The 22,489-nt window shown below is 45.8% G+C and overlaps 5 protein-coding genes across 5 annotated transcripts; 4 read left to right on the top strand and 1 right to left on the bottom strand.

Annotated features, from left to right (window-relative positions):
* Nucleotides 1–6,385: 6,385 nt before the first annotated feature.
* Nucleotides 6,386–7,288, top strand: N7458_000151 (RICIN domain-containing protein; the record flags this gene model as incomplete). The annotated part of the gene is made up of 1 exon (XM_056903545.1): nucleotides 6,386–7,288. One exon carries the CDS (start codon nucleotides 6,386–6,388, stop codon nucleotides 7,286–7,288), a length of 903 nt encoding a protein of 300 aa, XP_056771312.1.
* A 5,212-nt stretch (nucleotides 7,289–12,500) lies between these two features.
* N7458_000150 (uncharacterized protein) lies at nucleotides 12,501–13,532 on the top strand (the record flags this gene model as incomplete). The annotated part of the gene is made up of 1 exon (XM_056903544.1): nucleotides 12,501–13,532. The coding sequence occupies one exon, from the start codon at nucleotides 12,501–12,503 to the stop codon at nucleotides 13,530–13,532; it is 1,032 nt and encodes a 343-aa protein (XP_056771311.1).
* A 1,352-nt stretch (nucleotides 13,533–14,884) lies between these two features.
* On the top strand, nucleotides 14,885–15,171 carry N7458_000149 (uncharacterized protein; the record flags this gene model as incomplete). The annotated part of the gene is made up of 2 exons (XM_056903543.1): nucleotides 14,885–15,038; nucleotides 15,089–15,171. The coding sequence occupies 2 exons, from the start codon at nucleotides 14,885–14,887 to the stop codon at nucleotides 15,169–15,171; spliced, it is 237 nt and encodes a 78-aa protein (XP_056771310.1).
* A 771-nt stretch (nucleotides 15,172–15,942) lies between these two features.
* On the bottom strand, nucleotides 15,943–16,501 carry N7458_000148 (uncharacterized protein; the record flags this gene model as incomplete). Its single annotated transcript, XM_056903542.1, has 3 exons — nucleotides 15,943–16,120; nucleotides 16,170–16,434; nucleotides 16,492–16,501. The coding sequence occupies 3 exons, from the start codon at nucleotides 16,499–16,501 to the stop codon at nucleotides 15,943–15,945; spliced, it is 453 nt and encodes a 150-aa protein (XP_056771309.1).
* A 2,842-nt stretch (nucleotides 16,502–19,343) lies between these two features.
* N7458_000147 (uncharacterized protein) lies at nucleotides 19,344–20,446 on the top strand (the record flags this gene model as incomplete). Its single annotated transcript, XM_056903541.1, has 2 exons — nucleotides 19,344–20,369; nucleotides 20,435–20,446. The coding sequence occupies 2 exons, from the start codon at nucleotides 19,344–19,346 to the stop codon at nucleotides 20,444–20,446; spliced, it is 1,038 nt and encodes a 345-aa protein (XP_056771308.1).
* Between the last annotated feature and the right edge of the window lie 2,043 nt (nucleotides 20,447–22,489).

Here is a 22,489-nt window from a genome sequence, read left to right as displayed (position 1 = left end):
TGGAGTATCTTGTGCTACCAAAATTTCTATGCATATCACGAGACCGAATTGTGTGTAGCAAATTAGACTTAGCTCGCGGAAATCAAGCTAAGCATATGCTAATTAGCATCTAGAAATTAAGAGAATCTACCTTTTACAATAAAGCTTGTGTCATTTCCATGCCAAGAACGCCAAGAACGCCAAGGATGAAATAAGGTAAAGATGAATTCAGTTGGAAGGATCTGGCCCGTCTGACATATCTGCAAACGGCGCCAATCCTGTCCGGTCGAGGCGTAGACCACATTCCTTTATAGAATTCGATATAATAGTTGAATTCTTGCGAGAAGTGTAAACGCCAGTTACACTTTCATAAGTGAGGAAGGAAACTGAGATGTTTGGCGCATATGAATACGTCCACTATCGCAATAAGTTACAGCATTCTGAAACCATGCTCTTCGACCCTCTGCTTTAACGACTACATGCGATTAGTATCAAATTTCAGTTATGTTAATAAGAATTAGAAAAATTGGCCTGGAACTCTAGCACCCGTGGAACAGTATCTCCCACGACTAATCCTCTTTGCCCGACGCAACACCTTTGTCGGTCGGATTTCAGTTACCCAATTTCTACAGACCCATGGCCCCGGTAGCTTGAGAGCAGACCAAGTTGGAATGGCAATTACTGTTTGTGACCAAAATTTATAGCACTCTCCCCGGTCATCCATGGAATATACGATGAAGCTCTTGTCTGTCAATTTAACTCTCTTTTTGACGGTCGACATTTCACGGATCCCCCACCTAAACACGTTCGCGCAGCCATGAATGCTTGGTTACGTTGGCAATAGTTTTTCATGAAACCTGCTCCTAATTCAAGCAGTAGATCAAGTTGCAAAAGCAATTCTGAGGCATAACCCAAGGAAACGCAGGTGAAAAGGATTTTAAGATTCTGGTGATGGGGGCCACTGACGTGCCGTGTGCATTTCATGTAATTTACTCGCTATACCCTAGCATCATGCTTCGGTCATTCAGCCATTGGGACACTTGGCAATCTCCTTGTAAGGGCTTGAGGTCATGGTACAGGAATATTTGGTTGCGGTAAAGTCAGCTGCAACCTGTGGTGACAATACGTCAGGTTTTTGCTGCAAGCAGTGAATTTTTTGTTTTTAGGGCCGCCTTTAGGTCCATCATCTACGATTATTGTTGCATCTAGACTGTTCGGTTGGCTACTACGTTCGTATTTCAATTAATTATTACCTCGATTTCTGAGGTTGTAGAGACATTGGGCCATGGTATCTGCTATTGTGTTCTTCCTTTATAGCTCCCAACGATCCATCCAAAGCTCAGCTTTTTTAAGAGCCACTGACCGGTTGCAGATATACCATCAGCAATGTATTACCTCTGGCTACTCCTGTTACTTACCCATACGCTCCAGATCACTTGGGGCAGGGGAGATCTAGGCCATCGAACGGTAGCCTATTTGGCAGAAAGTACCTACACGAGCAGGGGACACAGCTGATAGAAGACCTTATTACACCCAACAAGGACTTCGATTTCTCAGATGCGGCAGTCTGGGCCGACGAAAAAAATTTGCCTGTCCATTAACTAGACCGTGCCATTACATAGGTATGCACTAATGCTAGTTACCGTAAATACGACTAACTTATTCAATCAGATGCCGTTGAAAAACCGCCCGATTCTTGTCGCGTTGCATATGAAACAGATTGCAATGACGGGTGTGTTATATCTGCTATTGAAAACATGGTTAATCAAAACGGTTTCCGAATATTGCAGCCTAAGTAGATGTATATCTCGATAAAACATTACTAACGGTAGTGAAGACACATTAAGTGCAGGACTCTAGTCTAGGGAAGACTCAGAAAGCTGATGTATTGAAGTTCCTAATTCATTTTATTAGTGACCTGCATTAACCGCTACATGTCGAGAAAGAGTGTCGAGGAGGTAACGATATTCACGTTTGCTTTGACAATCGCTGCGCCAAGAAGACGAGGGGAAAATTGAAATTGCGAAAGGAAAATTGATAGCTTAAAAAATTGAGGTGTTATTTCTGGCTATCTAATAGATTGGAATATTTAAAAAATCATGGCTACTCATATAGTAGGGATATAGTACGGTCTCGATCTTCTTTAGTATCTTCAAATACCACTAGCTTATCACCGTTAGAGGCAAATTTCACCTAAAAAGGGAAGGAGAGTATGAGCAGCACATAATGCTAAGACCCCAGAACTGTCTGGTCAGAGCCAACAAGACAGATGTCAGTTGCAGAGAGTATCCAGTTCACCTCTAAGTGGGTAAATGCATAAGAGTTAGCTACTATGGGCTACCAAAACGAATATTAGATTGCCTTGACAAAGAAACACGTAACATACCAAGGGTTGGCAGCAATCTAGTTCCATTCGAATATCAACTGTGCGGTTTTACTGGTGCGATTAGCTTCCCTCATTCTGCTATTCACTTGATTGCATATTCCCACTTTCACCCAATAACTACAGGGATATCGCATAAGTGCTGACATCATTGACTGCTCTACCGCTCAATGGATGCCTTTGTATTCCGCATAGAAGCACGGAAACCCACCTTTGCAGCCGGTTGGAAATCTTTGCCAAGAGAATTTTGAGCGGAATATAAGCCTGGTGAAATGGTGGCAAGACTTGATATCAAGTAACTGTGCAATATGTCTGAACCACAGTTGCCATCTCAAGAAAGGCCTTTTACCGAGCCTCTAAAATATCAATCCTTCGAAGCCGCAACTGCTCACTTACGCCAGAGCCTTATCTCTAAAAGAAAACGACAAAGGCTCGAATATCGGCTATTTTGTGTTATATATAACTTGTTTGTCGTCGTCCAAGTGATAATAGGGGCTGCCATCACCGCTCTTGGTCCCTCAGGGGGTGATCATATATTGGCAATCACGATTCTCGGCGCGCTGAACACCTCAATTGCTGGGATTTTGGCACTACTGAAAGGAAGAGGCCTTCCACAACGGCTCAGAAGAAACGTGGCTGAGCTAGAAAAAGTCCTGAACCATATCGAAGAACAATCCATCCTATTGAGGTATGGACGCAGAAGAGACTCAAATGATGAGATCGATAGCTTGATCGAAGATACGCTGAGGCGATACGCCATTGCAGAGAATGTCATTGAACGAAACCAGCCAGATACCTACACGGAAGAAAGCACCCCTTTTCCCGGTGAAAGACCCTCAGCAAGTGGCTCCCTGAACCAAACAAAAAACCAGAGTAATGCAATCGGAAAGCGACGTGAGCCCGACGAGGAAATGGGAGCAGATGGATCTTTTCGCTTGTAGTTTGACTCTCGGGACATAGTGAGATATGTTACTCACTAGCCTTACTATTATACTATCCTATGGAGGGAACTTCCACGGGCTTTGGGACTTTTCATGTTGAAGCTGCGGTTGAGATTCTGATTCAGACTGGAGGATGTCTATTTGCGCGTTATCTCAAGCGTGTTACAAAGACTACGGGAGAATTACTGTAGGAGATTTACAGGTTGCTTTGTTGACCTATTTCTTACAATTATCTTCTGTTTTTCTATTCTAGTTCTTTTCTCTTCTCTTCTCTTTAGTCTTGATACCTTCGTTGAACAGTACAATTTGATTTGATATCTTCCTTCTGACATGTAACAAAGGGTGCAATATAGTCCCGCATGTTCTTTTTTAACCCTTTTCCTCATGTCCATTCATTTCCCTCCGGTGTGTCTAATTCAAAAAATTCGACAAGGGTGGCATACTGGAGCCAGCGCTTGGCAACATTGTCTAATATCTATAATAGCATTCGGTCTATATCATGGGATTCTCAATTTTCAAGCCTTAAGAGCACAGAGCCTTCATCATTAGTACGTGCCAGTAAGAAGATCGAAATCGAGTTGTGCTTAGGCGAAGGTATCAAGATAAAAAAAAAAAAAAAAAAAAGGGGAATAATAATCTATCTGCCCGGAGTTCCTTATAGCTCTTCCCATCTCCGTTTGGCCAGTAACCGGCCCCTTACAAATCTAGTAGAAGAAGAAGAAGAAGAAGAGGAGGAGGAGGAGGAGGAGGAGGAGGAGGAGGAGGAGGAGGAGGAGGAGGAGGAGGAGGAGGAGGCTTTTCCTTTAGAGCACTTTTGATTCATGTCTCTTTTGTGAGATCTGCTGTTGTGTCTTTGGTCTTGTCTACGCTGCCTCAACTTCTTTCTCTCTCGTGCCTTGACCTGTCTGTACCGACCAGGCTGCCTTGAGCTTTCCCACTTTATTAGTTATTTTTTGCCCGATTTTTGTGGCCAAATTCGCCTTGCAGGAAATATCAACCAATCTGGACTAAATTCCTTCCACGCCTAAACCTTGTTCAAATTACAACTGCAGACGAACCCGATCATTACCACCTTATAGACTTTGGTAGTCTTGCACAAACGACCAATCTATAAAGGGATACTTTTGATGAGGTATGGGCGAGAGAGGAATGATACATTCAACCAAATTCTAGGGATACAGCCAGTATAGCGGCCAACTATGTGAACATGCCACATTAATGATACGATGAGCCTCAATCTTGTGTTTTTTTCTACAGGAACCTGCTAAATATATCCCATTCCATTTACCTTCGCTCCACACCGTTGTACAGTACGTCTCGAAACTGGTGCCACCGACTTCACTCTTCGACTGTTTCTCGAACTCCGATTAATAGTTCGCCTTAGTACGTATTTGGAGTTTTTTCGTCGTGCCCCAGCCAGTTGGTCTGGTAATGTTTCATAAAAAAGTAAATTTGACACTATAATGAGTGTCTTTGCTTGTAATAAATGCATCTCACACCTCTTTATCCCACCATGAAAACCATCCTCTTTCTTGGTGCAGGAGATCTTGACAATCAATCACCTGTAATTGGCCACTACTAGAATGGCGCCAAAACTTGCCCCTTCAAAACATATCTTATCTATGATATGATCCGCAGTAAAGAACTATTGATATCAGAGATGGCACTCTAGGGTAGGTGATGTATTCATCTATCACTATCTGGAAGGATTTGGGCGGTTCTCTTTCAGAGTTAGCGTATCCTCTAGCTAGATTAGCAACGATACATCTAAGCGTGGAGCGCTCCTTGTCGTAACTTAATAAGACTTGAGCGTATATAGTGGCAAATATGATCCTTCCCAAAGCCTGCTGATGCATCGCAGACTTAGAGCATCGTCGAATCCTGCCAGATGGCGGTTATTATAATGCTGCCGAGCCGGAAGTCTGTCATACGTAGACATTGGCGGAGTCACGAAGATAATGAAATGCCAGGGGCACTGAAAGAGAATCGAATTGGCTACTTTTTGTCAAGTTTCATAATGGTACTTTGAAAGGTGTCAAACATTCAGACCCATCATACAATAGATGAACATTGCAAAAAGTCACAATTCTGTCTCCTTTTCAGTATCAGATCGGGTTCTCGTCAACCTCAAAATCATTGTCGTACGTGCTCCATCCTTGCCAATGTTTTTCTTGGCCTTTCCAATCATAATTACTGTGCTGGTGCCGGTCTGTCTGCGGTATGTGGCACGGTTGTTGAACCTCGCCGCTATACCATGCTCCATGGGTGTCTTGTGGCGTTATCCAACCTCAGCGGAAGCTATTTCAGATTGGCTGATGAGTCGGTTGAAAACCTCAGCTTCTGCTGTCTAGAGTATTGCTACAGACTGCCTTCTAGTCTTCATATCTGCGTTCGGCGCTACCCTTGACTGGTCATGATATGGTTTCTTGGGTATTTTAATGAGAGATTCTTAAATATCCAGGGAGGAGATAACCATTTCAGAGGCGACCCTATCCAAGAGAGCAACACAAGTCTTCTTAGTCCAGGCAGGACCGTTTGCATCTTGCGACATCATGCATCATGAGCCCAAACAGAGGATTCTAGGGCCCTCTATGATATCTGTGCAAAGTCTGATGATATCCATCAAGGTTTCTTGAATCATAACGTAGTTGAAATTTCGATGTCTACCATTGTTATTGTACGTGAATGTGGGCAGAAGATTTACGGCCCGTCCATGGAGCGGATCCTTGGCAGTCATACCCCGCCAAGACCCGGCCCGCCACATCAAAGGTTCCCGACCACAATCGCCTAGACGCCTAGATCTTCTGGGGCATTCGGATAGATCAAAAGGATCAATGTGATGTCCTCTTCTGGTCTAGTCCTGGTAGCATTTGGATTTACCAATTGTTTATGATGTATGTCGTATAAGATTATAGATACTGGTGATGTCACATTTCTACGGGGTGGTCTTCCATTCTCGTGTATAAAATCTTGGTCATTTTAAGCAGATCGATGGAGCCAATTTTCTTCCAGTATCGTAACTAATTCCCGTATACTTGTCAAACAACCTGACTGTTTGTTCTATTGCCAAATTCAGACAGGTATGACCGAGGTTACCGACCGGAATCAACAACGCGCTCAGATCGCAGCCGGTGGTTGGACTATTGCCTGGGGAGATCTTATCAACGAGTGGGACGCTATTGAGCTGATTATATCTATTCCCACCGGCACCGTCGGTGCTTGGGTGTCTGAACAGATCCAAGCTCAACTGCAAAAATTTCAACAAAGTCTCAGGGATGTTTCCGATGATGTCGTCAACCAGGCAACAGCCTATCTGAGAGAGCTATTACAGAACAAGAGGTCTGGGGAACGGGATTTTGATGGACTGGGAGTCAAAGCTGGGATCGTCACATATCACCGCCATATGAAGTTGCCATTGGGCGTCCAGACTTCGCTGCCAAATAACCATCAACCGTACATCGGTTTGCGCGTTACCAAGCCTCTGCCACCGAAAGGGGCCCCTGCGACAGCAGGGCAGGGCTTGTTGGACAGCAAATCATGGTACAAAATCAAAAGTCCAGAGAAACCTGGTAGCGCACTCGACGTGGTCAACAACGGGAATCAACAACGAGATGGTACGTTGCAAATGGCTGCAGAAGGAAACGTTAGTGGCCAGTATTGGCAGCTTCGTCCATCCAAAACTACCTCTGGGCAATACAATCTTTGCACCATGTGGCTTGGGACAGGTATGTCTTTGGACGTTTATGGGAATGACAAAACCCGACCGCATCTGGCTGCATCTGGTAACTACTCTGGACAACAATGGCATGTTGACAAACAAACAAATGGGACTTGGAAACTCTCGAACTCATATTCAGGAACTCTAGCCCTAGCAGCTGATGCAAGTGGAAGTGAGTTACATCTACGTGATCCCCAGTCGTTGCCTACGCCGGGGTGGAATCTGCAGCTCATACGGCCAATTACCGAGGCTGGATTTGATATTTAGTTAAATTGTAATTGAATTTATCAGTCCGTCTTTTTGCCCTTCCTCCTTAGTAGTAGTCTTAAACATTTTATAATTAGCTTCTTTAGTAGCGCGCTAGGCTATTTTGTTTGACACTCACCTCCTAATGGAGCGACTATTATAAAGCTCAAGCATATCTGATGGCGCATCTAGCGCCTCTACGCAAAGGAAGCAAGAAACAGAAGGGGAGCGAACAGATCTAGTTCGAACTATGAGAGAACTATCTGTGGAAGCAAAAGAAGAAGGGAAGGAAGCAGGCCTAAATAGGCCTCGCTAGCAAACGCCAGGCGCTGCCCTGGAAATCTCCATCAATATCAATGATTTGTAGTATCGAAATAAAATTCTGCGTATTTCCTGCGTATAATTTGCCATACTCTCTCTCTCAAGTAGCACCATCCAAAGATCCTTCTAGGAACATATTAAAGAGAACGCTAAGGATCTAGGCGTTAAGTGAGGTCTTATTTTATATTCGTGACTATAACTCGATTGTTTAATTTAACCCTCTACTCGATCTAGTTATAGATACTGTAGATACTGTCCGGAGATTGTTTACCCTATGTACTTCTATCTATCCGTATAACCGTATCCGTTTAACCGTAGGACTAAACTCTGTACGTAACTAGGTAACTAGGGGTAGAGGCATAAGAAGGAGTCCGTTCCTATAGACTAGTAGTTTAGGTCGGTAAATATCATCACCGTTAAAAGGAGTGTAAGTCATCCCCTAAGGTAGAAAATTCTACTAAGGTATTACAGCCATCAAGTAGAGAGAGCTATGGCTAATAGGCTAAGTATTGTGATAAGTAGGTTCATAAGCAGTCTATAGGTACAGTAAGAAAGTAAAACAAGTCACTATTTGCAAGGTCTGGTGCCGCGTAAGCCCTCGAGACAGTCACATGGATATGGGAGTGGCAGAGGAAAGTGACAGCTCGCCCGATTCTCGAGGCACTGTCTAGCTCTGGTATTTAACTTGTTTGCATTGCCATGGAAAATTAGAGTTCCCTTGTATCGCTAATACAATTACGAGGCGAAGAACTTTTTTTAATAAGAGCCAATCGTGGTGCTGAGACTGATACAGAAATACTAGTATTTCGGGCATATCTATAATATGGACAAGTGTCTATCTGAGAGAGAGAATCTCTCTAAGAGTGAGGAGGGTGCACCAGTTTCGGGACGTACTGTTTTCAATAAATAAGATGCCCCCTTTCGATTGTATTTCCCGAACTCTACAGCCAGATGCGTTGTGGTTGCATTTATTGCGTTAAAAACACGTGTTGGATCACACCTCGTTTAACCTAGAAGTCGAGGCAGGGATACCAGGTCTCGTTTTGAGGTCAAGTGACAAAAGCTCCAGCAGGATAGCATTTAGACGAGACCTATCTGCCAATCGACTATGTCCGATACAGCGTATAGGGCACTACCGCATGAATAACTTAGTAACGCACTCATCTACTAGATCCCATAAAGCGCTATTACTATTTCTAGAGACCCACATATCTACACATCGTCTGTGTCCAGTTATCACCACCGGGCCAATTGAGTGATGCTCGCTAGCTGTTCCATAGCCTAGGATAGGGGCCGAAACGCGCAGGGCACAGCTCCCTCATCGTCTCTAATCTACATAACAGCACCGCTGCTGCAGTAGCAAGGCCTATTTTTTTATCCACCCATCGTCCTACACCAATCGATCGTAAACCGACGAGGAATTCGGTGACAAGGGTTGTAAACACTAGCGAACAAATATCTAGTAGATCCTCGCGGTGAATAACGCGAGAACCCACGACCATAGTACCTAGAGCGTGGGTCCTTGTCAAAGATACAACGACCCGGGCTGTTCACGATAGTCCATCAGGGCAATACAAAAGTAGTTAATCAATTTCTTTCACTTTTGGTTCGTGAAGTACCTTATATGTTCGGCTACGGGAGAACTATTCAATTGTCTTCATTTACATCGGAGCGAGCCATTCGTTTCTGCACCTCTTCTTCAGCCACGAATCTTAACTGCATCCTTAGAGAAGAAATACCCAAGACCAGCCAGTTGTCGTGGCCACGGCGAATATACTTTCACGTCCGAACAGGATCAGTTCTCCCAAAAAATGGCAGAAATACGGGCCACCAGTAGAAGAGAAGGGCGGCACAGGGAAAGTTCAGCCGAGACGCCAAGTCAGCGCTCGCTTCAGGGGTGTTCAGGATGTTCGGGTGAAGAATAGAGGGCTTTCAGAGCATTCAGGTGAAGGCGCCTGAAGGGGCTGAAGGGTAACGCGGCAAGGACTGTCGTCCCAACGAGTCTAAAAAGTAAATAAAATTAAAAACATACAACAGCCAGGATTCGCATGTGGTCACCCACCATACTACTAACTGGCCGGCGTGTGGCTTAAGTACGGCTGAGCGGACGGGAAGCCCTGTTCTCCACACCCTATGGTCGTATGTGCTAAACATGCACTCGTGGAGAATCAAATAGATATCGAAATCTGTTTTAAAAATGCGAAAGTGAAGCGGAGTTGAGTGATAACAAAGTCTAGCGCAGGTACACACGCATGTTCGCTAGGATCAGCCAATTATATACATACTAAGTTGCGTAGCAAAGTGCGGCGTAGGGTGTGATGATTGGACGTGCATAGATGCAAAAACATATCCGTAAAGTCAAAATGGATTGAACAGAGTAGGACATATATTAACACTAGACAGAATGAAATATAGAAATAAATCTCATAAAAGAGCTAAGTAGGGTAAATTTTCTTTTATGAGGTAATAGTCGAAGATATCGGGCCTAGCGGGAGTGCGCGGAGCTAGGGCTGCACGGTCATAGCGTGCTTAAAGTTACAGAAGATAGCAGCCGAAGCCGATTGGAGTAACCTAAACAGTAGAATAAATCCATAAAGCTAAGTAACTGCAACCGAAGGTCCAACTGCACTCTGTGTGCTCTTATATGTCAGTGAAGCAAGGCGTGGAAACAAGTTGCAGTGGGTCATGGAAAGAAAAGAGCTATAGAGCAGAAGAGAGGTAAGCACGAAAGGTAAACTTACGACTAGTACAGATGAAGCTATAGAGCCTCGTGGACCAGCTATAGGTAGCCTAGCGAGGATTCCACAAGTCAGCGAATCGGCGACGGTAAGCGTGAAAGTAAATAGCAATGCTAAACTTAAGCTCAGAAGAGAGTATTACAACGAAGGACGATTTATTTATAGAAGGGAAACGTAGAGAGAAGCGTAGAATGAAGCCCTAGAGCCCTAACAGCTAAGATAGATAGAGAAGTAGATGAGCAATAAGACAACGTAGCCATAATAGACTCGAGCGAAGCAGAATACGTGATTGTTAGCTTACTTTCTACGAAAATCGTGGATCTTAACTTTATGGATCACGACAGTCAAACATTACTCTTATAGGCTGTAGAAAGTGGGCATGAGGCGGTGGTCAGTTCTGCTTGAGAAGGGTGCTGATCTTGAGGCTGGGAATAATAAATGGGGTCGAACACCACTCTCATGGGCCGCAGGAAATGGACATATGGCAGTGGTGAAAGTACTGCTTGAGAATGGTGCTCATCGAGGTTCAGCATAATCAACCGTAATTTCCTAACAATATGAGGATACGGCAAAGGAAGCGGTTCATGTTGAACCAGTTAAATATTAGGATTGTCATCGGTGCTTGACTTACCAGTCGGATTTCGAAGTTGGTAGTACAAGGTGGGTCTCCTGGCAAGGTTTCGTTATTTAGTATATGCTTGTTTGTCTAGAAAAGCTTGGTTTCATTTCTCAATTTCCAACAATGCAGACGAGCGTGAATATACGCAAGCTCCTACCCAGGAAATCTGTATGCGAGGTGCGATATCTGGAGTTGGAGTTCTCGACAAAACAGCGACGTGATGTTTCTCTTGCCTGCATAGAATGTCAAAAATACAAAAACTAAGGTCAGAATATTATTCCTATCTTTGATAGCGGAGCTAATATCCCTAACATAGTGCTCCGGTACGGCCTAAAGCTGCGAAAACGAGGCACGCGAGTGTATCTATAATCTAAGCAATGGCAGGACTTACACCTTTACGATATGCTTAGGATGAAAAGCCATCTCATGGGCTGGCGAAACCCAGTCGGTCAATTATATGGATTATCTAGGATTCCGGACAAAAGGTCTATTTTGTAGTAACAATCTCTTTGGCGCTATCGACGTGCCGTGGACGAGCGGGGGCGGCCAAGATAGCGCAAGAGCGGCAGGTGGTTCCGATCACCTGACGGTCCTCCCGTGTAGACTGGACTTCGTTAGCCTCGAAGGATCGACACTGATCTATCTCTATCTTGAAATGCATTACTTGAAAGTATTGTACCCTGTTGTCTAGTAAACGGCATACGTACTCCTCTCCTAAATTCCTCCTAGTATGGCAGGAACTCAGACACTGATTCAACCCATCAGCCCCACCCTGGCTATGCCGCGCCGATCCAAACCTCGTCGTACCCATAGGCTAGGAGCTTGTACAACATGCAGGCGTCGCTATGTCAAGTGTGATTAGAAGCGACCTTCATGCGGAACATGTCGTTCCATGGGTTTCACTTGCGACGGATTTTCCGATGAAGTGCGATGGATGCTAGCAAAAACGCATCTTCCTTCTCAAGGATCCCAGAATGAGAAGCGCTATTGTGTGAAGAGGAATGGCTTCCGGCGCTATTTATATACGGGTAAATAACACCAAAAAGCCACGTCTTCTGCTCCGGATAGAGCTCTGCGTTGGAAGGTATTGACTTGTGCCTCAGAACAGTCGAGGGCTTCTATGGGCACAGCCTTAAACAGCGGTCTTGTATCGGGGTCCGTTGATGCCTCTTTAGACGAGATTGAAGCAAAATCAACGGGAGAATTTCCTCCAAATAGAGATATCACGATTGGGCCATTTGCCGTCCTGAATCTAGGTTCTGCTTCTCATAAGCCACGTGGCTCATTCGCCAGTGACGCTGCAGATAGAGCAACCGATAAGTCTCACAATCGAGTATTCAATGATAATCTTCATTCAGTTCATACGTCCCTGGCGTCTAAGGAATTCCTAGGACTCACAGATGATTTATTACAGTGATTGGACATCTTTGGTTTCAATGACAACTTGTTCGGGATTACATCGAACGTGTCTGTCATATCAAGGGATTACCCGGGTCTGTCTTCCTCTCCCCGATGGCTCGCATCTGAGAGCGAGATGTACAATGCATCTTTAGCAATGGATTTGGATCCTACCCATGACATCCTAGGGTTCCACGTGGAAAGACAGGAACACTCGTCAAACATCCAGCACCCACAGACTACTATCGCTACTCCGACAGACGCGGTTGACATCCTCAACCATGCTTCGTTTCTACTCAAGGTTTTCCAAAAGCACGTTATACCTCAACTTACTGTCGTTCCTCTTGGGAAAAAGGCCCCATGGAACATATTGAACGTGCCCACTGCAATAGTAACGCTTGCAGATCTAACAGTCATGGAGTCACAAGATGTTACTCACGCCCGATATGCCAATCTCTTTAGTCTCCTTTCATGCTCTGCTATGTATCTTTCTGTGACACCATCCTCTGGGTATGGTGGTTCGATCTTGACCACGGACTGGCAACAAGTTGCTTGTAAGGCGTATTACGAGGCCAAGGCCCACATGCGCATCTCTTTGAGCGAAGAGACTGACGGTCCAACCAAATCCAAGTATAAGGATCAGCTGATGGCAATATGTGCGATGATAGAATCTGCGGTAAGCTACTGCCATGCTCCTATTTCCTCTGGCCATGTCGAATCTTCAACTAAAGAATTAAAGATCTTCCTCGGCCAACATCAAGACGTGCGATGCTATATGATCGACGCTGAGCGGCTCCTGCGTCTCCGCGGATTAGTTAAAAGCAAAACCTCGCACAAAGCTCGCTTGCTAATAAATGTCTACTCGTGGCTGCGTATTGTGGGTGAAAGTACCTATATTCTTCACGACTTCAGCCCATCGAACCTGTTCCTCGATACTTTGAGCCATCAAATCCGGAGCTGTGGACCCCCTAGAAGAATCGGTGATGTTTCGTCGACGATGGGACGACACGTCCGTCTAGATGACTTCCTTGACCTGGAGCACTCGGATGACGACCTCAACATTGACGAGCCAAAAGACCAGAACAGGGATATCCCCGATATTCACCTCCATGATTCGAGGAAATCTGTACACACTCTTTCGAAACAAGCCTACGGTCTCTCGGAGACTTGGCTAAGCCTAGTCTCCTAAACTATCCGTTTGGCCAATGTTCAGGAAAAATTAGAAGCTGCACAAAGCACCGACATACAAATTGACTCAAAAGTTTGGAACTTTGTGCAGAAACGGAGTAATCGCCTCGAAAATGTGATTCTCTCTTATGGCGCTAGGAAAAATGATCCTGATCGCTCGGATTGGCCGGCTGTGCCTTACTTCCAAGTTTTGAGAGCTTTCAATGCTGCGCTAGTGATTCTCTTTTATAGACGTGTTCGAAAAGTGCACTCAGGAATTTTACAAGGCCATGTCGATAGTATTATTAATGCTTTGAAATCCGTGCATGCTACGCCATCTGACGTGGAGCATGCTGGTCCTGGGGCATTATGGCCTATTTTCCTGGCTGGTTGCGAAGCTACGACAAAAGAGAGACGGGATGCTATTTTGAAGCTATTGGAGCGATCGAAGATAAAATGTGGTCTTAGCCCTGTGGATATTGCGGAAAATATCATGACTGCGGTATGGAAAAGGCAGGATGAACATCTGAAGGGCAATCCTCGTGAGCCTTTCCCAACTTGGATGGATGTCCTAAAAAAACGGAAAACCTGGCCTATATTTTGTTGAATTAAAATACCTTTATCAGATGTTCTCTGCTCCTCTTTATTGTACTGGCCAAAGGTTTAATAAAGCCGGTAATGAAACTCAGCCAATCTTGCCGCCGAAAAATTAGGATTTAAGATCCTTGCCTGGGGCATAATCAGGCGCCACCGACGAAAATTAGGATTTAGGATTGGAAGCTATCTGTGCCTTTCTGCCCACCCACCCAGTCCCGAATACCGCCCGTATTCCAAAATGTTGTAGCGCAGCCAGGGTCTTACACCTGAAGAAAGGCAAGATAACTTGCGAAGCTTAAACATATCATGCTCGCTTGGGCTTGGTTGATTTTAGACATTGAACTACCAATGTGTAGTTACGTCCCGTCGATTATGCACTTATAACAATAACGGGGCCCCAGTAACTAGTTATGCTTGATAATTAGACCATTCATGCCTGGCAGTCGGAACGGTGAAGATTGTTTACGGATCCTAATTTTTCGAATGTTACTACTCCTTGTGAGAGTTTGAATCCTATTTTCCCACGAAGTGAAGGGATTTGGTACTCCTATTTCGTCCTACAATATCTGGGCCCACACCATGCTGGTCAAAGAAGTTCCCTCACGTTCTCATCTAACTATTAGCTCCTAAATTGTACGCCACAAGCAGATCTCAGTAGTCAATAGTATCTAATGCAGCCTTTCCTGAATTATCGTCTATTTTTGCGAATCCTAAATCTGAACAGCCAAAACTATTTATGTCCGCGGATTGACCACCTTCATGCAGCCACTATCAAAAATGCCGAACTCAAGCTCTACTACTGATACGTCTGCGTGGGATACCCCGAAAATCGTAGGGGTTGTCCTCGCTGCTATCCTCCTCGTGATCGAAGGTGGACTCCTGTTCATGGCGATTCTGACCCATCGTGAAGTACTCCGACGGTTGCAAGCCGGTAGGTGTTTCCTTTCGCCGCTACACACAACCGTTCACTAATTGTCGGAGTCGGCGTCAGCTTCAGGCCCGACTACTGGTTGATCCCTGAAGGGACTACGTCGTCAGATCCGATCGCACGCAAGATGGAATGATACAATCTCTCCTATCAACGGCATGGAATCTGCACCAGGCGGACAAGTTTCTGGGGTATATGGGAGCACAGGATATGGTTGGCTGGCTGGCTTTGTGGAATTATTTGTCATCAACAGTCGTTACTGTTTCTTCATGCTGAATTTCAATCTTGAGCTGATCTATATCTTCCAAGAATTCATTATTCCCACTTCATAGTGGCCAGTGGCCGCTCGGTAGATCTTTACCAAGAGATCTATCAGCCGTATCTCGTTGATTTCTGTGAAACAGCGTCGGTGGTAGCCAAAAATGTTTCAAGCACATTGTGAATTGTTGTCTGTCCTCTTCCTTCGAAATATTGCAATCCAAGTTCCTCTGCTCTGTTTCTAACAACCTGTTTTCTAGTTCCGATTCTGTTGCACATGATTACAAGAAATGGCTGGTCGGGTTTCTCAAGGAATGATAATCGCTCGGGGAATGGTAATGGCTGCGATGACATGGCAGATCTATTTACGGACAGATGGTTAGGCGAGAATTGGGACTGGATAGAGAAATGTTAAACGGTTAGCGGGCATATTTTGACAGACCAGACCTGGAAGAACAAATCGGACAGTCCCAGACTGCTCCAGCTAACCAAGTGGCACGGTAGGATGCTAGGTGATGAGCTTCTGACAAGTTGCATCCAGCATACGATCGAGTGGAAAGTTACGGTCAATACGAAAGCACATAATAGATACCGATTGTGTCCCCTTCAAGCCAGATTTCAAGTAATACATAAATTTGATCACGAGGTCTTAGATCTCCCCGTTAGGATTCTCCTCCGAGTACTCAGGGTGCTCTTCGTCCGACGAGTCTGCCTCGTTGAGTAGATCCAGAAACTCCTGCTCCGCTGGGTCGAGCTGCTGGTAGAGCTCCCATATCTGCCGCGCATAGTCAACACGGCGCTGGGCCCCGGGGGCGGGCGGAGCGGACCTGGTAGCAGATGTGGTGCTTACGGGCGCACCGGATGCACTGTAAGTACGGGAGATTGATATCCCGCTCCATAGCACAGTGACTGAAGTTACAAATTTCAGCTGGACGTCGTCCAGCAGCAATCCAAGTAAGACATTCTAGGCAAGTGGCAATATCCCCAGGCGGAATAAGACAGGGTGGGGTGTCGTGCGTCATATCATCATCGCTGCGAGGGTCAACAGTATGGGCCCCTCGCAGATTATGAGTGGTGGAGGGGCCTTCAGACGGGGAACCAGAAGTGGTAGACGGGGCTTGGGAAGCCATCTTCTTGGAAACTTTGATGGAGATCAATAGTCAGTATGGTCTGAGATAGCTGTGAGAAACTGACTTACTACCGTTCATATGGCTTGTTTCGATGCGTTAAGAAACGGATTTGTAGGAGCATTTTGGGAGAAGGTTGTGGGGGAAGGGCAGGGGCGGGTTTGCTTTGATGAGAGGAGATTGCCGCCTCGTTCTGTAAAGGAACCGGAAATAGACGTAGTCCTCAGTAAATGATAAAATCTCATTGCTTTAATAGTTTCTAACCTTGCTAATTGTAGGATTCTACTCCAGGATCTAGGTAATCGGCTCAGAGATAGAGGAATTGAAAAAAGAACATTGGCGTAACGCCCAAACTGCTGAACGTTTCACCAAGGCATGATGTGCCAGAGCACATTTTGGAAACATAAAGTGAAAAGACCAAATTTAACATCGTAATGTTTGCTTTAGTATAATAGCTAGCCTTCAACCCTTCTTTTTGCTATTGCCTGCCTACTGACATTCTTGATTTCCAACGAGCTCCTATTCCCTAGGAGCATCCTATTTACGTTTCCATGCCGCGTCTCTTCTCTAAAGTTGCCCGAAAGATGGGCCTTATCGGAGTCCACATCACAGTGGTGCGGCATACTCGCGGAAGGATGCGCGTTGTTCATTCAATCTTTCCTTCTGATGATTGGCCAGTGAGTGAACTCAGGTCTGGGCCTGTCATATGTCTAAGCTAATTACTTTAAAAGGAATATGTCGTACTCTCCAATGAAGAGGAGCGAGACAGTAACCACCTAGAGCAAGACCAAAATGCTGAGCTAGAGTGACAGTAAGATAGAGAGGATAGAGACGGAGTGTTGGTTTCCAGCTTGAAGAGGATGTCTGTCAATTTTGCCTGCGGTCTCAACCCACACGCCTTATTTTTGATTGAATATTGTAACCGTCGCTACCGGTGTATTGGATAGAAATCTTGCTCTATAATTGAACAATATTTTTACGCTTTGTACTCGAGCAACAATTGATTGCCACGGTTTCGTCATGGCAGCCGCTGATCGGTGGAATGCTAGGTGATAGTGTTGAATTGGGAGATAAGACCGGAATAATAGTACACTATTACTGGCAATTCAAAGAAAACCTTTTTCCATAGTTGCAGCTTTCGAATGCCGTCAGTCTGTTATGTCAAGGCCATGCTAACGCGTAATTCCAGTGCAACATACTAAATTGATATTTCAATTTCTATTATCAGAGAGGAATAATACACAGGCAAGGCAAATGGCGATTCTACCAACGTCCAAGATGAAAATAAGCAAAAAACCTAAGAATCAGCTAATTACCGGGGTGTTTCGGGCTCAGGGGTAGGGCCTCGTGCATAATACAGACCCTCCTGAGTGTCTTACGTTCTGGGGACGGGGAAGACCGGCTTATCTCCTGTGAGCATTTCCTGGTACTCAGTCTCTTGAGATACACGAAGCTGGGGTTTTCGTGCTCTTCATCGAGAAATTCTTGCGCAGCAACGTATTCCAGGGGTAAGGCGCAAATCCAGCCTACAGTGTACCTCGCAGGGTCTGAGATGTCTCCTTCCCAAGACTGGACTCTCGGAGAATTTGTTGTGGTGCTTACAGTATATGTGTGTGTGTAATGCCCTGAAACGAAGGAACGGAGTGGAAGGGGTTACCAACCCCACGGCTGCCCGACGCCGACGTTGACACACCCAGAAACACAGCGAGAAACACACACCCTACTCTCCCGCCAAGCCACTCTCTCATTGGTGCTTGGTTGGATCCCAGGTCACGTTCCTTTCTTCTCGTGTTCGGTTGGCTCGGTTCGTGCCCTGAAATGAAGGATCGGAGTGGAGGGGTTTACAGTACTACCTTGCGCGACCTCCCCCGCAGAACTTTGCTGCGCTCCCACTATCAAAGCCTTCGCCGATCCCTGCGATGCGCGACGCTGATTCGTCCGATTTTCGTGCCAAGTTTTGCTCTTATTTGCTGCTTCTTTTCGTGCTCTCACGTGTGCTTCCGTCACGTTTTTCGTCTCTGTGTACGTATTATCCCCGTCTTCGATGGTCGCTCACGTATGCGTACCGTCACGTGTTTACTTCGGTCTCTCTAGTACTCTCGTCCACGCTGGCTTACAAGGTTTATCCTAGTTTGTCGCCCTAATATTGCTTTTTCCCTTCGCTGTCACTCTCTCTTCTGATTCTTCACATAAACCTGAGAGGTGGGCACCAAGCTATTAAATCTCGCACGTGGGATGCCACGTCATACTACCAACTTGTAATAGTTTTAGCTGAGCGCCCGTTCAACCAAGGTGCATATAGGCCAATGAAGTATGGCTCCTTTTCCCTAGGTGCAGAGATTACCATAGTGCTATTCAGGACTATGCACTACCCCTCTTCCTCACCGAAGCCGGTCTTCCCTTGCCTTGAATTGAACCCCGCCAAGTGGTATCTATATAGCTGTCCTGTTCTCTCTTTCCCTCTGTCCCTCGAAAAGTGGATACCTTCATTTTCTTCCTCGCCCTTACCATACAGAATAATGGAACCGTATCTAGCACAATTAGATCCTGATCGCAATGCGATGCGGTCGTTCGTGGAGGAATACTATCGCCGAGGATCTGTTCATATCGATACGCTTACCTGGCCGCGCGGGAATATCAATAAGCTCACTTTTGAGCTAAACGAGGAGCACACTGCAAGCTCTATTGCGTGTGAAATACGTGGACCCTTTATGTCGGAGTATCGGTTTCTGGCCCGCATGCCTGCCTGGCCAGAAGTGACAGAGCCCGTCTTCACGAGATGTCTTCAGGGTTGGGCGAAACATGTAAGTTGCTTTGTATCCTGATACTGCTTATTAACGGATTTTGCACTAAAATGGGTCTGCGATAGGTTTTGGATGGGACAATAAATCAAAGTTGGAATGGCTGCTGGACTGCGCATATAATGCTGCACTTCTATCGACAGCTAACTTCGACAACCTTCCAAACACGTCAGCACATGCAAATCGTGCATGCTGTTGTGATTGCCTTTGACATCCAGACAACGTCTGCTATCTTTATAGACGACAGACTTGACGCGAGTAAGAACCGCGACGGAGCGGATCCGTGGTATCTTAAGCACCAACTGACCTTACCAACCGATACTGCACTGCAGACGATGATGGGGAAACAGATCCTACGGTATATACTTCCGTATAGCCATCCGTTCAAAAACGATATTTTAGACTTATATGACGACTATGTCGCTTACTGTGCGAGCTATCTGACCGTGACTGGAGCTCGCAAGGAGGTAGGCGTAAGTGAGAACATTCGAGATATTGTTAGTTACTCTCTAGAAGAAGTGACGCAGGAAACGACTAGGGCATTCAGCTGGATGCGTGCTGGATTTTATTTGATTATACTTTACGAAGTCCCTCGCCTTCTAGCGTGTTATAGCAACGTGCTTGATAAGGGTCCTCGGCGGCAGCTTTACCGGGAAACTATAACCCGGGCACTCGCGACTTTGTGCACGTTAGACGACATTCGGGACACGAAGGCATTCGACGTCCAGCTTCCTTGGACGAACCAAAACAGGGCCGCGCTATGCGACTATCTCCCATACGTCAACGATGACATGTTGCAGGAAGTCATCGAGGGTGATCCCCATCATGCGTTTCTCATGGCAGCGCTAGAGTTAGCCCGCAGCCAGAGTAACGGCTATTTATCTCTACAGGGGGATGAGAAAGCCGAAGTTGTAGCTATTCTCCGCAGGTGCTACTGGCCCAACCCGCAGGACATGCCCGAGGGCAGCGAGGCAAGAAATAAACGCCACCGTCAGTTATGCGCGCTCTTCCTAAAGTATGACGTCCGCGGCTATATCAAAGAGCATCTTCTGCCGCAAGATATCAAACGTTACCTCGCTGTACATAATCAGGTCGTGCAGACTCTCAATATGCCAGCAGATGTGCTTTCCTACCTTATGGGAAGTATGGTGTGTGAGGAGACCACAAGCCGGCCAGAGCATGTGGCAGAGGGCATACGAGCCATAATGGATAGGTCAATGAGTGAACTGGATGAGAAGGCGAGGTTAGAGGAGATATTTGCCTTTGTTGGTGGTATATAATATGATGGAACATCTTCTGTCGGAACGCAGCAGATATGTGGATACCCGGAGGCAGGAGATACTACCTCCCGCAAGATTAGTCATGTATTTTGAGCCCATCCAAATTGCCTGCTAGGGGCCTTTTAGGAATTCAGACCTGTTGTATATCTCATTGGTGCACCCGTATGCTCCACTTCGGTCCTTCTCTGAGTTTTAGCGTACACTACTGTGCTTGGCGCCAAGCCTTGTGGCGGTGACAGATTTCTGTCTCTCTTGGCATCTACCACTCCTTGTTGTGCTCGTTTCAGGGCCACAGCGTGCGACAGAGCGCGTCACCAGTTCATTTACGCTGACCCCTCGCTAAGTTGGATTCCAGATTAGGTGATGTATAAATACTGTGGCAGCCTAATAGGCTGCCACCACCACTCTAGGCAGAAGGCCGCTACTGTGACTACAAATAGCTGCACATACTCGCCTTGTTAGAGAATGATCATTTACACTTGTACTTCAATCCAGGGTTTCAACTTAGCGAGGGGTCAGCGTAAATGAATCACACACACACACACATACTGTATTCTACTTGATTTTGAGCCTCTTCCGATTCACTATCGTTATTTGGATTCGAAAGTTAAGAAGTTTGCTGTGCAGTTGAGGCCTAGGACAAGGACCTAACGCGTTTCACTAATCAGGTATGTCCTTGAACAAGAGTACAAGCGTGAGGAGGTTTGAAGAGGAGGGACAAAAAGACAGTCACCAGAGAAACTGTCGCCAGCCATAAAGGCTCAGCCTCATAGCGGACACGTAGCGCTACAGCAGGCGGCAAGAGACAAAATGCCATTAGCTTGAGCCGCTGTGCCTACAGCCACGCTAAGAGAATGAACGTCATCTCCCTCGTCCCTGGCCTGCACTTATCTCTGGTCTGGTTGATTGTGTCGGAACAAATAGTCCACTAGTATCGTCCAGCTAGCTACTAGCCACATTTGGTTAGATCCGTGCTCTACGCATATATTTGTGCCCCCCTTTTTGTACGTTAGACAACCACCGAGAATACACATCTCTTTGATCCCATAAAACACGACTTGAAAACACAACCTCACCTGAACAAATTCAACTGTAGTGAGCTTGAACAAAAAGATTAAGCCAGAGGAAAGCGAACATGCATTCTGATATTCGTTTTTCATGCGAAGCATTGTGAATCAGGGTTCATGTCAGAGACCGTTCTGTGCTGACATTCTGCCACAAATCATACCCTTCATCAAAGCATCTAACCAATACCCTGGTGGCATTTTGGGCGCTTAGGGTAGACGACTGGAATCCAGGAGATTAGCGCTTTCATAATTTAATTGTGTGTCGAGATATTTTTAGAATCACCCATATTTTTAGAATCACCTAGCTTCTGTCATTGAGTGGCAAGTCCGTCCTTTTTCGGCGCTTAATGATAGGTATCTAGGAATTTAAAGCATGCGTAATAGCTATTCAGTTGCAGGGCGATAGAAAGTAGTACGAACTAGAGGCCGTTATCTAATATCTATCACCGCCTCATAGAAGCCACCAGTGAGAGTCACGACCCAATGCAGGTGTATGGTGGGCGTGATCTGGGCGGATGTTGCGGGTCGGGCCGTTCACGGTAACCCACCTAACCCATCCCCTCCTGGGAATGTAAGAGAATTGCCAATGAGTCGCATTGATTGGGGACGTAGACCATGTGTTAGGTTACGGGTGAGTTTAAATTAATTTTCCTCATTTGCATCGCGTTGACCTGTTCGCATGTACACCTCTTTGGTCAGAATCTTCACTACGTCCTTAAAGAAGAGGTATCCAAGATCAGACCAGACCAGACGCTTGTAATGGCCACGGTAAATCTATTTTCCAGGGTCAGCTTCGACCAGGAGAAGACTTCAGCTCCCCAAAGACAGGGGAGGGAGACGGGAGGGTAGGTAAGAGGGAAAGTTTAGCCGAGGGGCCACGTCAGCGCTTCAGGGGCCTTCAGGGCGATCGGGTGAAGAATA

Source organism: Penicillium daleae, assembly GCF_028827525.1.
Source record: "Penicillium daleae strain IBT 16125 chromosome Unknown utg000001l_segment0_segment0, whole genome shotgun sequence".
In the NCBI taxonomy this organism is placed as follows: Eukaryota; Fungi; Ascomycota; class Eurotiomycetes; order Eurotiales; family Aspergillaceae; genus Penicillium; species Penicillium daleae.
Note: the sequence above shows the minus strand (reverse complement) of the source record. Positions and strands in the feature narration are given on the sequence as shown.